A 14,989-nucleotide genomic window follows, 5' to 3' on the forward strand; every position below is an offset into this window, starting at 1 on the left:
ACAAATAAGCCGGGCTCGGTGGCTCAGCCTGTAATCCCGCGCCTTTGGGAGGCTGAGGTGAGTGGATTGCCTGAGCCCGCGGGTTCGAGACCCGCCTGGGCAGCGAGACCTCATCTCTACCATAAATCAAAAAAAATCAGCCAGGCGTGGTAGCGCATGCCTGTAATTCCGGTTACTCGGAAGGCTGAGGCGGAAGGATCGCCGGAGCCCAGCAGGTCGAGGCTGCGGTGGCCGGGAGCGGCCACTGCACTCCAGTTTGGGCGACAGTGAGACTCCAACTCAAAAAAAAAAAAAAAAAAAAAAAAAAAAGACAAATAGATTAAGGTACATGTATACAAAGTCATACTATGTAGCTATAATAAAAGATAATATATATATATATGCATGATAAGGAAAATTTTAATTTATTTCAAATTAGTAAATATTTTTTGAGCATACTACATTTGAGGCACTATTGTAAGACTTTGTGATAAGATAGCAAATGATATAGACAAGGTCTCTGTCTTAAAAATGTTTATTTTTTAAGGAAGTAGACAGATATTATTCAACTAAATGAATGTGCAAGAAGTTTCCACATAGCAAACTAATCTGTGGAAAACAAAAGCCTCGTATTACCTAAGTCTTAAGAAAAACTGGATACTATAGACTGTGTGATCAGAGAAGGCTTCTCTAAGGAGGTAACATTTAAGCTGAAGGCTAAATAACTAAAGAATCCAGCCACAGGAAAAATATCAGGAAAGAACACTCTAGAAAATGTGCACACAAGGACGTATGTTCTTAATTGAAAGACCGTGGTGTTATGAAGGACAGAAAGAATACTTGCAAGCAGGTAGAAAAAGGATAGTAGAGAAGGTGGGAAAAGACCTTGTAGGCACTTATAGGTCATGGCATAGAAAGACACTTAGGAATTTAATGAGAAGCTATCATAAGGTTGAAGCAGGAAAGTGACATGACTATTTTTTATGCCATTCTGATTAGATTCAGGCAGACCTAACAGACAGCGGTAGTAGGAATCCAGAAAAGAATTTGAAATGGCTTGATGATTTATTTGCCTGGATATTTAGATTTTAGCTGCCCAGCATCCATTTCTCTTTAACTATATCTGTTTTTGGAAAACTTAACCTTTTCTCATTAAACACAATTTCATTAGGGATCCTACATTGGTTAGTGTCTTCCAGAGAAACAGAACCAATACACTGTGTGTATATATTTGTGTGTGTCTCTCAGAGAGATTAAGACAGTCAGAAAGAGTATAACAAATTAAGAGATTTTCTCATGTGATTGTGAAGTTTGGCAAGTTCAAAGTCTTCAGTGTAAGTCAGAGGCAGAGAGCCAGGGAAGAAGTGATGGTGCTATTCAAGTCCAAAAATAATCTGCTGGCTAAAAGTCTTCTTTTTTGAGGGGGATTAGTCCTTTTATCTTTCTTTCTTTCTTTCTTTCTTTTTTTTTTTTTTTTTTTGATTGTCCGAAATCTTTTTAATGAGGGCATCCAAAAACTTTTTAATAAGAGGGCAGGATCCAGGATTAGTTTTTGTAGCCGCGGCTGGCCCGTCGGGCTCTGGCACGCTCAAACTTCTGGCCCTTGGAGTGGACGCAGTGTTTGGCGAGGCCGTGCTGGGTTCCCGGTGCCTTGCCGAAATGCCTGCCTCCCGGCCCTTGCGAGGACCAGAGAGCAGAACAGTGCCGTTGCCCTTGGGGGAGTCCAGGGCCAGCTGGTCGAAGGTGAGGATCTTGCCCCCCGCCTTGAGGATGCGGCTGCGGGCCCGGCTGCTCACACGCAGTGCACATACCTTCAGTTTCGGCACCTCCTGAATCCGCACGTCATCTGTGATGGTCCCTACAACCACCTCCGTCTTGTTTTCTCAGCCAGGAAGCTTCATCTTCCGGATCATCCGGGAAAGGGACAGAGGCGGCCGGTTGCTGCGACTCATAAACAACCTCTTCAGTACAACCTGGTTGAAGGTGGAGTTGGTTCTTCTGGCCAGAAACCTGTACAGCTTGATCAACCTTTCGGTCCTTGTTGGGCGGATGTCGACTCCCATGATGGCGCCTGCTCCTCAGCTAGGTCCAGAAAGGGAGTCTTTTTTTTTTTTTTTTTTTAATTCTTCAGCTTATTTTATTTAGCCCACCCACATTATAAAGTCAAAGTCTACTGATTTAATGTTAATCTCATCTAAAAACATACTATCAGCAACATCCAGACACATCTGATCACATATCTGGGTACCTGGCTTAACCAAATTAATGCATAGAACTAACTGTCTCTGGCTCCATACCCTTTAGTCAGAGGAAGAGCATGTGATTCAAGCTAGGGCAATCAGATGCTATCTCACTCAAATTTTCATGTCATTAGAAAGGCAAAGAAGTATATCCCATCTTTATAGTCATCTCAAAGCACATGATCTTTCCCCAGTACCCCATATCACATGATCCTGCCCCAATCCCCCAAAACACTTCTGTTTCTGAGCCTTCAGGTCTTCATCCTTTTGTAAAAAGTCACCAATAGATACCATGAGTTTACAATGAACTTCTAATACATCACTTTTATGTAGGCCAGAGTTATTTGACTTGTTTGAAATTAAAGCACACACATGTATGTACATACACACTCACAATATAATTACCTCACATAAGCTTCAGATATTTGGAAAGACATGCATCAAGTTAATAATGGTTGTCCTGGAGATTGGGCTTTAAGAATTGAGGATTTTTGATTTTTAATTTGTGTGTAATCTTTCAAAATGTTTCTGTATATTTTATAATTAGCAGCTAATCCCCTTATAATTAAAGTAAATCATGAAAAAAACGTTCTACATTAGTGGGTGGGGGAAAAAGCAGAATTCCCAATGTTATAGGGAGTGGAATTTCTATCTTTACCTGCAGCAGAAGCCCTGGGGCACCTCTGCCCCACAGGAGGCTCTGTAGGACAATTTGAAAAACTTTACTAAAATCTACAGTTTTACAATCATTAAAAAAAGAGAGAGAGAGAGAGGATTCTTATTTCCTGGCCTGACATTTAAAATTTGATTCATTGATATATTTTTGGCTTGAAGTATCACCTTGTGGCATTTTGTATCAGCTGCTGCCTCTCCCCAAAGTGATAATATACTGCATAATTAATTCAGCACAAGCAGTGATGGTGCCAACTCTGTTTGTTTAAAAAAACACCTCTGTTGTTCTTCTGAATAAATGTATTTCATTTGTTTAAAGAACCCAAATCATACAGAATTAATAAGGAATAGTGCAATCAGAATCAATTAGGCAGTATTAACATATTCCAGTTTTTAAAGAAGGAATTTTGATGGAAAATAGTTAGATATTTAATAACTTATTTTAATTAGTTACTTTTTCTATGGATCTCTAAGTAAGCAGCCATCCAGATGACGGAATTCCAGTGCCACTGATAATAACAATACCAAATATTATTAACTCTTACTTTTGCTAGGAATTAGTTAAGCATGGTACAAAAACCGTCTTTTATAGTACTCATGAACATACCGGTCTTAGTGGTTATTATCTTCATTTTGTGGATGGCAAACTCAAACTGAGATTTAGAGACATTAAGCAACATCACACAGGATTTCATATCAGACTCAGTGTTTACAAACTATTCTATGTTGTAATAGTAAACATCTTTGCAAAATTTTTCCACATAATTTAGTAAGTCATCAGAGATTTCCTGAATAAATGTTTAAGAAAAGTTATAAACACCAAGCACAAGTTGGATGACTTGCTATCTTTTTTACTTTTATGTATGTTTCACAGAACGACATAGCTCAAATGTTAATTTAAAGTAATAATTTGAAAAAATGCTTCAACAAGACTTCAGTCTTCTTATTCAGCAAAAAAGTGACTTTGTCCCTGCAATTGAACTTGCATTCTAATCCTCCTGTCTATTATTTTGCAACCTCTAATTTTTCTGCTAAAAATTGCATGCCTTCACATTATCTATAAATGGCAATATGATTTAGCTGAATATAACTGAACTTTTTCAAATATATTCTAACCAATGATGAAAAGAAAAAAGGATTTTTTTGTTTTCCTATAATTTCACAAACAACTTTTAGAATCATAATAACATTTCACACTCAATAGTGAATTCTAGTATGTGTGTGTGTGAATGTGTGTTCATATGAGTGTGGCAAGAAAAAGTGATGGACATGTCATATGTTGACTCTATGTGTGTTATTTATCATTTGTTCCTTCAACACATTTTAACAGGCTTCTCATTAAAAGTTTGTGGGTAGTTTGGGAGCTACCAATTGTCTCTCTTTATCCATCACTCTGAAGGCCCCAAAAGAACTTCACAGGAAACATTTTGAAATGATTACCCTAAAGGTTCATAAATTAATATGTGAAATATAATTAAATGGAAAACATGATATTTTGAACAATGTACTGTAGCAACAATTCTAAACCGGAAATTTCTATGGCAACCGAGGAAAATGATTACTTTACACTACTTATTAGACTCCTTTTTGAAAGTCATCCTTGACTAGATAATAGCAAGAATGGTACTGCTTGTTGTCATACTGTTAGTTGAAAACACCAAGAGCATATTAAGTATCTCTCTCTACATATAATTGTAATAAATAATTATACACACAAATATATACAAACTCCTGACATATGCACATGTATTCCAAATATATTTTAATTGAGAGTGAGAGGGCAGGAGCCATGCTTATTCATATTTGTAGTCAGTGTCTTGATGCACAAGATGTATGCATTGAAATTTTGATTAAAAATTGATGAATTAAATAAATTTAAAGTTTACTGAATATCTACTATATTAGCTAAGTTAGAATATAATGATAATAGGAAATTAAAGAACACACAATCTAGTGAAGAAGAAATAGTTAAAAGACTCCATTACAATAAAGAGTCAACATTTATAGTAGGAATACATGTGGACACAAAGACAACTGTTAGTTTTGATGATCTATCATGTTAGGTTAAACAAGATGAATCTTGAGTATATGAAACAAAATGAAAAGAAAGAAAGGTTATTCTCAGAGAAGTTCTGGGTCATATGTGAAGTTCTGTGTGCCTGGACAAATTGTACTATAAGTTGGAAGAAATAAGAGTGAAACGTAGTCAGATATAAGATTGCTTTGAGTGATATGCTAAGAGCATTATTATGTATTTGTTATGCAATGGTAAACATTTAAGCTTTTTATTTTATACAATAAAATGTCAAATAAGAATTGTATTAAAAGAAAAAAAAGACTTTGCTTTAATGTGGTGGTAGTCAGAGTAGTGAGAGACTGGAGACCAGTGGTCCACATTTAGAGTGTCTTTAAATAGATATTTTGACAGTGGAAATAGAGATGTGTCAAAAAAGATTTGAGTATAAAAGTCATGAGTAATACAGGAAATGCTTTGGAGACTGATTGAGTTTGAAATGAAGGTCACTGAAGTCTTAAGTTCAAATCAATAGTGACCTCAAGAGTAACAGTAGGTAACATGAGAGTAGGTATGAGTGCATTAGAATTAGTTAGAATGAATAAGGAGGCATCTGTGGAAAATACTGGAAAAATATCTAGAAAAGATAGGAAACGTAAGTTTGGAACTAAGGAGAGATTTCAAGTAAGAAGACACATTTACAATTTATAGATAATCCTTATTTGAAGAAAAATTGAACTTACTGATGTAGGTCTGCTCAATTCAATCTTAGAAAAAAAAAAAAGGCTGCAAAAGATAGAAGCCTAGAAAATATCTAAAATTTAAGAATAAGCAAAAAGTAAAAATAAATGGAGAGATCCAGTTTTACAAAACTAATAAAAGCTATCAAACATTTGAGAAATCCAAGGCCACCCAGGAAAAAAGAAAAACCAATACTTTCATAAAAGACAAGAGAGAAGAGCATTCCCAGACTATAAAATCCTTAATGAGAGTACATGCCAAGAAGAAATTATAAATGTTGTAGATCACTGCAAATCACCACTACTTTTCTAGTTTCTGAGAAAGCTTCCCTGTAGAGCATGATAAATAACCAGAGGAGCTATCTGTGACATGAAAACTAGACTTACTTATGACAAAGATTGCAGTGGAGGTATTTCTGGCTAAAAATTATTGGGGTCCAATCCAAAGTTTTAAACAGGGACAGGACAAAAGATGACAATGTATAGTGCGTAACTCAGGCTCACTACTGAAAACCACATGGGACAATGTGGTTAAGGTACATATACCTTAAAGGAAGGTATATGTAGTAATATGTAGATAGTATGTTAATATCTCATTAGTTTTTCTGTCCAGGGATAAGTTACTCAAAAGCACAACTAACCAACCATCCCAACAAATACATGGCACTGTTTAATTAGGGATACATGTGTAAGAATGCATCATGGTTTTGTCTGTGCTTCATTCAAAATTAAAGAAAACAGAGCCATGTGTTCTATTCTCCAGATACTGCAGATGTTTATCCCAGTACTAGAAAACCTAAATTTTGTAGACATACTAACAACTTTAAGGGAGTCATAAAGTGAGAATACGTTCACATAAAAATACATTTTAGAAAGATTTTATCTCATCCTAATTCCTCAGGATCCTCCATTACCGCAAATTTTGGTATATATTAGGGTCTCATAGATATTTATCAAGTTAATAGCCAATAGGTAGCAGAGTACTACCAATTGCTTTGATATTTTTAGAATACCAGATTTATACATTCAATATATCAATAGTAGTGCATGTGAAAACATTATTTTTTATGACAATATTTTTATAGCAGAAAGACACATAATCTACATTCATAAAATAAACTTATCTCTAAATAATTATTTAAATTTTAATATAAAGCAGATTTTAATTTTTATTATATACTAGTTCATTAGTTATAACTATACTAAACTACATTTCTAACAGTTTTTCTGAGCTTACAAATTCTGCATATATTAAAGTGGGGCTAAGAATGCTTTCTCAAGTCAAGAATACCACTAAGGTAATTGGTGGAAAATTTCACATCAATATACAAGGTGAACAGATGTCAAAGCTTTCAAAATTTGAAGAATTCGTTTGAGTAAAGATCAGAAGGTATGTAATTAGAGTCAACATGTTCTGCTTAGTTGACATTAATGGTTAGTTCTCTTACTCTGAATAGCAAGATCTTACTTCTTGAAATTTCATGAAATTTTAGCAAAATATAAAAAGAAAACTAGAAAAAGAAAAAGTAAAAAGGAATAAAAGGAAAAATATAAACACATCAATTAGAATGTGAAGCTCAGAAAGTAACTCTGGTTTTTACACCTGGTGTTCCAGAATGGATTCAAAATAATGATATAGATTTTAGCACTATGGCTACTTTTATTTTCCAAAGAGTGTCATAATAAAGTTTTTTTCCCCCTATATGTTCATATAATGTGACTTGGACACTCCTCACAGGGAGGTAGAACATGTTTCTACCCCTTGAACCTGGCAAAGTCTGAAAATAGCAGAAGTGACACAGCAAATTTCAAAGCTAATTGTAAATTTAGCCTAATTATCTTGGGAAGCTTGTTCTAGATCCCACTGTTTTTCTATGATGAAGTCAAAAAAGCCTATAAGAGGCCTATATGAAGTGGAAATGAAGCCTCAGTCCACAGTCCTAGCTAAGCTCCAGCTAATAGCCAAAGTTAACTGCTAACTATCCAAGTTAACCATCCAGAAATGGGTACATAGTCCTCAATTAAGGAGGACCAGTTGATACTACATGGAACAAAGATGAGATGCTTCCTTGAGTCCTGCCAAAATTGTAGCTTCATGAGCATATTAAATGAAGGAGGTTTGAAGTCACTACATTTTGGTGATTCATTATACAGTGACTAATAATCAGAACAAGTACCTAGGTTAATAAGTGAGAATACGCAATTTTTTTCCTACATGGCAATATAAATAAAACCCTTGATACATAAATATTTGTCATAATTATTTAAATGTGTATATCTAAGATTCGTTTTGTTTCACAATTGGTTAAGGAGTGCCTCAATCTGTTAAACGTGATAATAAAGCAACAATTGATCATTCAGAAATTACCTAATATTTAATTTAAGAAATATGGTGATAAAATAAAACACATGGATACATGTTCATGAAATTATTCATCTTTGCCTGCAAACTTGCTTTTTATCAGTAAGACTCCATTATTTTCAGGATCCCTTGCACTTCTATTATTTTAGGAAAGATTCAGTGCATGAGAACTGTATTGACTGGTCATAATTAATTCATCATTTTCCTTATGTTAAGAATATTCAATGTGTATTATTGGAATGACTTTGTAAATTACTAACTTTTATTCTTAGAGTAGCTCTCCATTGGGTATTTATATTCAGACTACAATTAATATAGTACAACAATGGAAAGGTAAGGTATTGTGACCAAAAATCTATGTGTACTCTCTGAAAAGAGTTTTGGGAATATTTTTCAACACCCACGTCCACTTATGAAGTGAATCTCTAATCTAACCCAGAGTGCAAGAGTCAGAATAAGCCTGTTATGCATATTTGTGTGCAGAGTCAGGCCTCAAATGTATCTTCATTTAATTGATTCTTCTTAAACACAAAATACATCTTAGTTTATACATATATATGTTTACTTATTTATATATATTTACATGCCATATATTTTTACTTATTAAATATATTTATATACTACATATATGTACATTATATACTTATATATATTAACTTACTAGATCATGCAAAGTTACTTAAATTCTCTGCCTCCAAGAACTCATCTGCAAAATGAGCTTAATGGAAGTACTTATCCAAAAAGTTCTTGTGTATATTCCACCAGTTAATATTTGCACAGAGCTTAGCATAGTTCATTTCAAACTGGACATTCTATATAACTTTTAGCCATTGTTATCACCAATATTATTAACCTAAATCTGGGACAGGGCCTAGTCTCTTACACTAAACCACAGAGGTGCTCAGTCTATAATATGGAAAAGAGAAGAAAGGAGGCCCAAGGATCCTTTATAAAATTAAATCAGTACACTTTTTTCCGCTGCTCCTCAAATAGCAGCCTCTCTCTGCCTTTACTTTCCTCCGTGCACCAAGTACTGTCAAATAATCATAAGACTGATTTGCTAAATGTAATTGTTGAGATCTCAAAACATTTCTTATTGCAAGGTCTCATTGGGACACTAGCTACATAAATTAACTCAGAAACATAAATTAACACTTAAAAAAACTATCATTATTACCTCCACTAAGAATTTCAAAGAAAAGTTTTATGTTTATCATCTTTAATTTTTTATTTTTACTAGAATTCAACAAAATGTGATCAAGGCATGTAACTTTAGGTAATCAACACCTGTTCATTGAGACAAAATTCTGATTATCCCTTTTGTCTACAAACTAATCCATCTCACTAAAAATGTATTATTTTTGCACGTGATAGCATTTGTTCTTTTTTCTTCAGTTTTTTTTTTTTTTTGGTTTATGCAAGTCAGCTGTATCAATGATCATTTATACTTGCAGATTCAAAAGTGATTCTAAGCCATTTGAGATTTATTATGAGTAAAGCCCACAGATGAATTACAACATTGGATAAGAACACTGTGAAGTGAATAAAATGCAATGTAATTTACTTCACATTTATAGGCAGTCCTGTTTTATTTTTCAAAATCTCAAATATCACTTAAATGACAATTCTCAAGTATTTTGAGAAAATAACTCAAATATCCTTCAACAAATTCTGACATTGTGGACCATATTGGGAACCAAGAGAGCAGAAAGCTTTCCAGAGAAACAGCAAAAATAATAGTCAAGTTGTTGACTTCTAGACAATTGACTTTTCCAAAACAGAATATACATGAATATTTTATTTTTAGGGAAGAAATTGATATTTTAGCTTCAGCTGGATATATGTTTACCATACAATTCTTTATTTTTAGATATGTGTTATCTATCAACTAGGGAGGTCCAAGGTGTGAATTCCAAACTGACAAAAATTTATAGCTCCATCAACATTTTTCAAAACTGCAGAATTAAGTATAGAAAATATGTATTTATACACCACCTTTCTGCTTCTTTAAAATATAACTTTAAGGAATAGGTATTTGTATTCAGGATTTGTTAGCTCATACCTTCAAACAGCCAAGCATAATCTCTAATAACGTTTCGGAACTCTAAGGGACTAAAAGAAATAGCCTGTTGACCTGTGTGTCTTCTGACTGAGGACTACATATTTAAATATGAATTTAAGAAAATACTGGAGATTTTTTGGGAGGGGGTTTCCAGAATATGTTGGCAAGTGGACTCTGCTATAGTATATTGTTGGAAAAATAATATGAAATAATCAGTGACAGAGAGATTGTTGCTCCATGACATGCTTACCTTCTACTTCGTAAATAATGTAATTATGCTTTCTGACCAAAAATTTACCCATACTCTCTGAAATTGGTTTTAGACATATTTTCAGCACCCATATAGTAAATTTTGCAATTATAGATGAATACTTATACAAAATATTTAATCAGAATCCCATTGGGTTTAAAAAGTTATAAAAGAAGGGGAAAAGATGATTTATTTACCGGCGTTCTCAACTCAGGTATGGCAGCTTGGTAAGTGAGGGGACGGCAATCACGAGTGTTTGGCACAAGGACACAAGGAAGAAACATTGGACCCAAGTCGTCTCCATCCAGAACATCCACGGTGAGCGTGGTGGTAGTAGTTCTCCTTTCATTTAGATTCTGTGCACGGTCCTGTGAGAGAGAACAACAAACATCAGGTGGTTCCTAGAAGTTAGGCAGTTGGCTTATTGCATCCCTAGGGATTTGCTTTATTGAGTCTCTTTTGAGACAGATTATAAAAAGAAAAAATAATTTTGACTTGAATAATTCACTGGAAAAGCTGCTCTAGGAAAAATGGAAACTTTATGTCATTGAAGTTGAGTAAGCAGGAAGGAAATACATAACTATTGGGGCTTGTAGTTGTAAGCTGTGGTAATTTGAAAAATACATTTATTATTTTGAAATACTTGTAGATCTATAGAAAAGTTGGGAAATACTACAAAGAATCCCCATATAGCCCAAGCCCCACTTTCCCCTATTACTAACATCTTAAGGTATAGTATGACACATTTCTTACCATTAATGAACCAATATTGATACCAATGTAGATGACCTTAGTATTTACCTCAGCTAGGCTAAACTTCCTAAAATTTTTTCCTGCCCCTGGGCCCCTTACCTGTCTCTTCCTCTGACTCTTATAGAATCCCTCTCCTCTTCTTAAAATTTTGTTGTAGAAACCTTGCAATTGGAAGTGTTTTTTCCTGCTCCTTTGAGATGTAGATCTTTAAAATTGCCTCTTGTCAGTTTTATAACCCAGGTCTGTCTTCAATGACTTGGAAGCTATCTCTTTAAAAAGTAATAGTCAAGGATGAAAGGGCTCTTATGTCCCAGTTTCTGAGGGACACTGGGAGCCTAACTTCCTGAGGGTGCTTGCTACAAGTTCTAAAACTACCTTCTGTCATGAAGATTCAAGAACTTTTCTTTTAGAAAGGCCAAAAATCAAAGATGGCCTATGATTCCCCCACACCCACAACCATCCCTGCTCTTAACAACTCTCCAGTCCTTCTTTTTAGTAGAGTTGAGTTGACTGCATTCTAGTCCCTCTCCTTTTGCAATAGCCTTGAATAAAGTCTTCTTTCCTGTTTAACTTTGTCCAGTGCAGTTTTGCTATAACAACACATTGTTATAAGTAAAAATCCATAATTTATTCAAATTTTCCTAGTTTTTACTAAATGTCAGGTATTTTTGCTGTTCGAAAATCCCAACCAGGATACTACTTTATACTGAAACATAATATACCTACTCAGGCTTCTCTTGGTTTTGACAATTTCTAAGACTTCCTTTGTTTTTGATGACCCTGATAATTTTGAGTACTAGTCAGTTATTTTGCAGGAAGCCCCTCAATGAATGTTTAGCTGATGTTTTTCTCAAGGTTAGACTGGGGTTATGTAATTTAAGGAGGAAAACCACAGAGATAAAGTGTTTTTTCATTACATTATATCAAGGGCAAATATTATTACCACTGATATTAACTTTGATCACTTGGCTGTGGTTGCATTTGTCACATTTCTCCACTGTAAAGTCACACTTCCTCTTTTCTCTTTCCATTTCTTTAGAAGGAAATCACTATGCAAAGCTCACTTAATAAGTAGTGGATAGTAAATTTATTAGAAACTTATATTCTTTATATTTATCTAAAGAATATTTGGCATGGGGACACAAGGAAAAATTATTGGATCTTAGTCATTTACATTTGGAACATACGTTATTGAGGGTGGTGATGGTAATTCATTATTCCTTATAATAGAATCTAAAAATGCTTTTATTTTCATAATATTTAATTATTATCTTGAAGAATCATTATGCTTTTCTGACTCTTGAAACTTCAATTATTTGGTACAACTCCAAAAAGTAATTATATTTGCATGAATGCTCATAGTTGCACTATTCACAATAGCCAACAAATGGCAAAATACCACATATCCATCAATGAAAGAATGGATAAATGGATTGCGATATGTACAATGCATACAATATAGACATGAAAAGAAGTGAAGTACTTATATATACAACTGAATATCTGAAAATATCATGTTTTCAAAGAATCCTCCAAAAAAATAAGATCACAAATTCTGTGATTCCACTTACATGACACATCTAGAAAAGGTAAATCCATAGAGACAGAACACAGATCAGTGACTGCAAAGAGTTGGGGGAGGGGAAATGGAAATCAGATGGTTGAGGGGTGCTTGCTGCTTTTGAAGTGTTGAAAGTGTTTGGAAACTCCATAGAAGTAGTGGTTGTGCTATGATCCCAGCAATGCTCAGCTGCTCCCCTTGATACCAATAAATCAAAGGGGCAGGGAACTGGTAGAAAACAGTTGATTTCTGAGTTTGAATGCAGGGAGCAAAGCCAAACTCGAGGTCTTTCTAAAATGGTTTTGCTCACCCTCCAGGCTTTTATGGTTTACTTTTCTAAGTCCAGAATTGTTAGTACCTATACGTTAGCCACGTGACCAGCAGAGCATTGTGTAGAACTTGAGTTTCAGCAGTCTTTATTGATAGTGACATTTTCGCTCCAGACTTCCTGGTACCAGGTATCAGAGGTATCTCATAACTTTTATCAGTAGGACCCTGCTCTTTCCTCAGACTCCCTAAGTAGCTAGGATTGTAAGCATGTGCTACTATGCCCAGCTAAATTTTATTTTATTTTATTTCATTGTACATTTATTATCTTCATAATAAAAAAAAGTATAAATAAATAAAAATAAAATGGTTTATATTACGTGAATTTACCTCAATTATCTTTTTTAAGCAATTATACTAGCAGACTGAATTTTATTTTATTTTGCTCATAAAATATCTTTCAGTGTGACAGTTATCAGATATGAATATTTGCTTACCAATTAAAATAAAATCCATCTTTCTTTAGCTTTGAGTAATAAATAGCACTTTCCAGTTATGTGCTTTCCCAATCTGGTTGATTCAGAGAGGCTGCAAAGCAATACTGGCATGTAAAGTCTTAGAAAGCAGAAATCTCTGTTGGAGGAATATTGCAAGTACAATCTTATCAGGAATGTAATAACTCCTGGGTTCAGTATTCTTTGATGTTTTGATCCATTATAAAATACAGTGTGATCAAATTATGGCCAAAAAAGCCCTCTCTGAACTTCTTTTATCTCACTAAAATCAGACATTTCTGAAATGAATCCTTCCCCAACCCCAGAAAATATTATGGGAATGAAGAACAAAACAAAAACCATTCTCACCTACATTAACAACAACAAAAAAAATCACAAACTTTCTTACCCTCCCTTTTGTTCCCATAGAAATGCATTTGTTCTTCCCTTACATGCTTCCTGTCACCCATTAATTTATATACATAAGCGTTCTTTAGCTGTTTAGGAAGCCATTTCTTTTGTGTACTCCCATATTTATATAAATATCTGGTACAGTTGTAAGTATAGTGGGAGTAACAAGTGACGTGAGAATTTCGTTTGTTCACAAATAAACTTTTAAAATTATTCTTAAAATGTATGAGCTTTGAGCATATTTAAAAAAATTAACTTAAAGTAGCCAGGCTCGGTGGCTCAGCCTGTAATCCCGTGCCTTAGGGAGGCTGAGGTGAGTGGATTGCCTGAGCCAGCGGGTTCGAGACCCACCTGGGCAGCGAGACCTCATCTCTACAATAAATCAAAAAATCAGCCGGGCGTTGTAGCGTATGCCTGTAATTCCGGCTACTTGGAAGGCTGAGGCAGAAGGATCGCTGGAGCCCAGCAGGTCGAGGCTGCGGTGGCTGGGAGCGGCCACTGCACTCCAGTCTGGGCGACAGAGTGAGACTCCAACTAAAAGAGAAAAAAAAAAAAGAAAAGAAAAGAAAGCTGGATGGCTGCATTTTACCAGACAAAATAGACTTTAAATAAAAAATGATTGCAAAATGCAAAGAAGGACATTATATACTGATAAAAGATACAGCAAGAAAATATGACAATTACATACACACCTAACAGGATACCAAAATATATGATACCGAGAGAACTGAAGGAATAAATAAATATCGTTCTGCAATAATAACTGGAGACTGTAATTCCCCACTCTCAATAATGCACAGAACAACCAGACAAAAGATAAGTAAAGAAATAGTGGAGCTCTTTTTGTTTTTGTTTTTGAGACAGGGTTATACTCTATTACCCAGGCTGGAATGCAGTGGCACGATCGAAGCTCACTGCAGCCTCAACTTCCTGGGTTCGAGTGATCCTTCTGCTTCAGCCTCCCAAGTAGCTGGGACTACAGGCGTGCATCACCATGCCCAGTTTATTTTCTGTAGAGACGAGGTCTCGCTATGTTTCCTAGGCTAGTCTCAAACTCCTGGGCTCACGTGATTCTCCTGCCTTAGACTCCCAAAATGCTGGGATTACAGGTGGAGGCTACCACGCCTGGCAGAGAGGAGCCTTTTTAGAAAGATAGTCATATGTGCTGCAGAGCTCTGGTCCAA

The 14,989-nt window shown here is 35.0% G+C and overlaps 1 protein-coding gene and 1 pseudogene across 1 annotated transcript in view; both read right to left on the reverse strand.

Annotated features, from left to right (window-relative positions):
• LOC103258548 (protocadherin-15-like) overlaps positions 1–14,989 on the reverse strand; it is a gene marked incomplete at its 3' end in the record, with an annotated part of 169,198 nt that overhangs the window by 75,245 nt on the left and 78,964 nt on the right. The window contains exon 6 of the mRNA XM_021711428.1: positions 10,517–10,687. Within this exon, the coding sequence (XP_021567103.1) occupies positions 10,517–10,687 (171 nt within the window). The remainder of the gene's footprint in view (positions 1–10,516; positions 10,688–14,989) is intronic.
• LOC103258546 lies at positions 1,525–2,042 on the reverse strand (annotated as a pseudogene).

The sequence above is a fragment of the Carlito syrichta genome, unplaced genomic scaffold (assembly GCF_000164805.1).
Source record: "Carlito syrichta isolate Samal-C Ts95f unplaced genomic scaffold, Tarsius_syrichta-2.0.1 Scaffold302281, whole genome shotgun sequence".
NCBI lineage: Eukaryota > Metazoa > Chordata > Mammalia > Primates > Tarsiidae > Carlito > Carlito syrichta.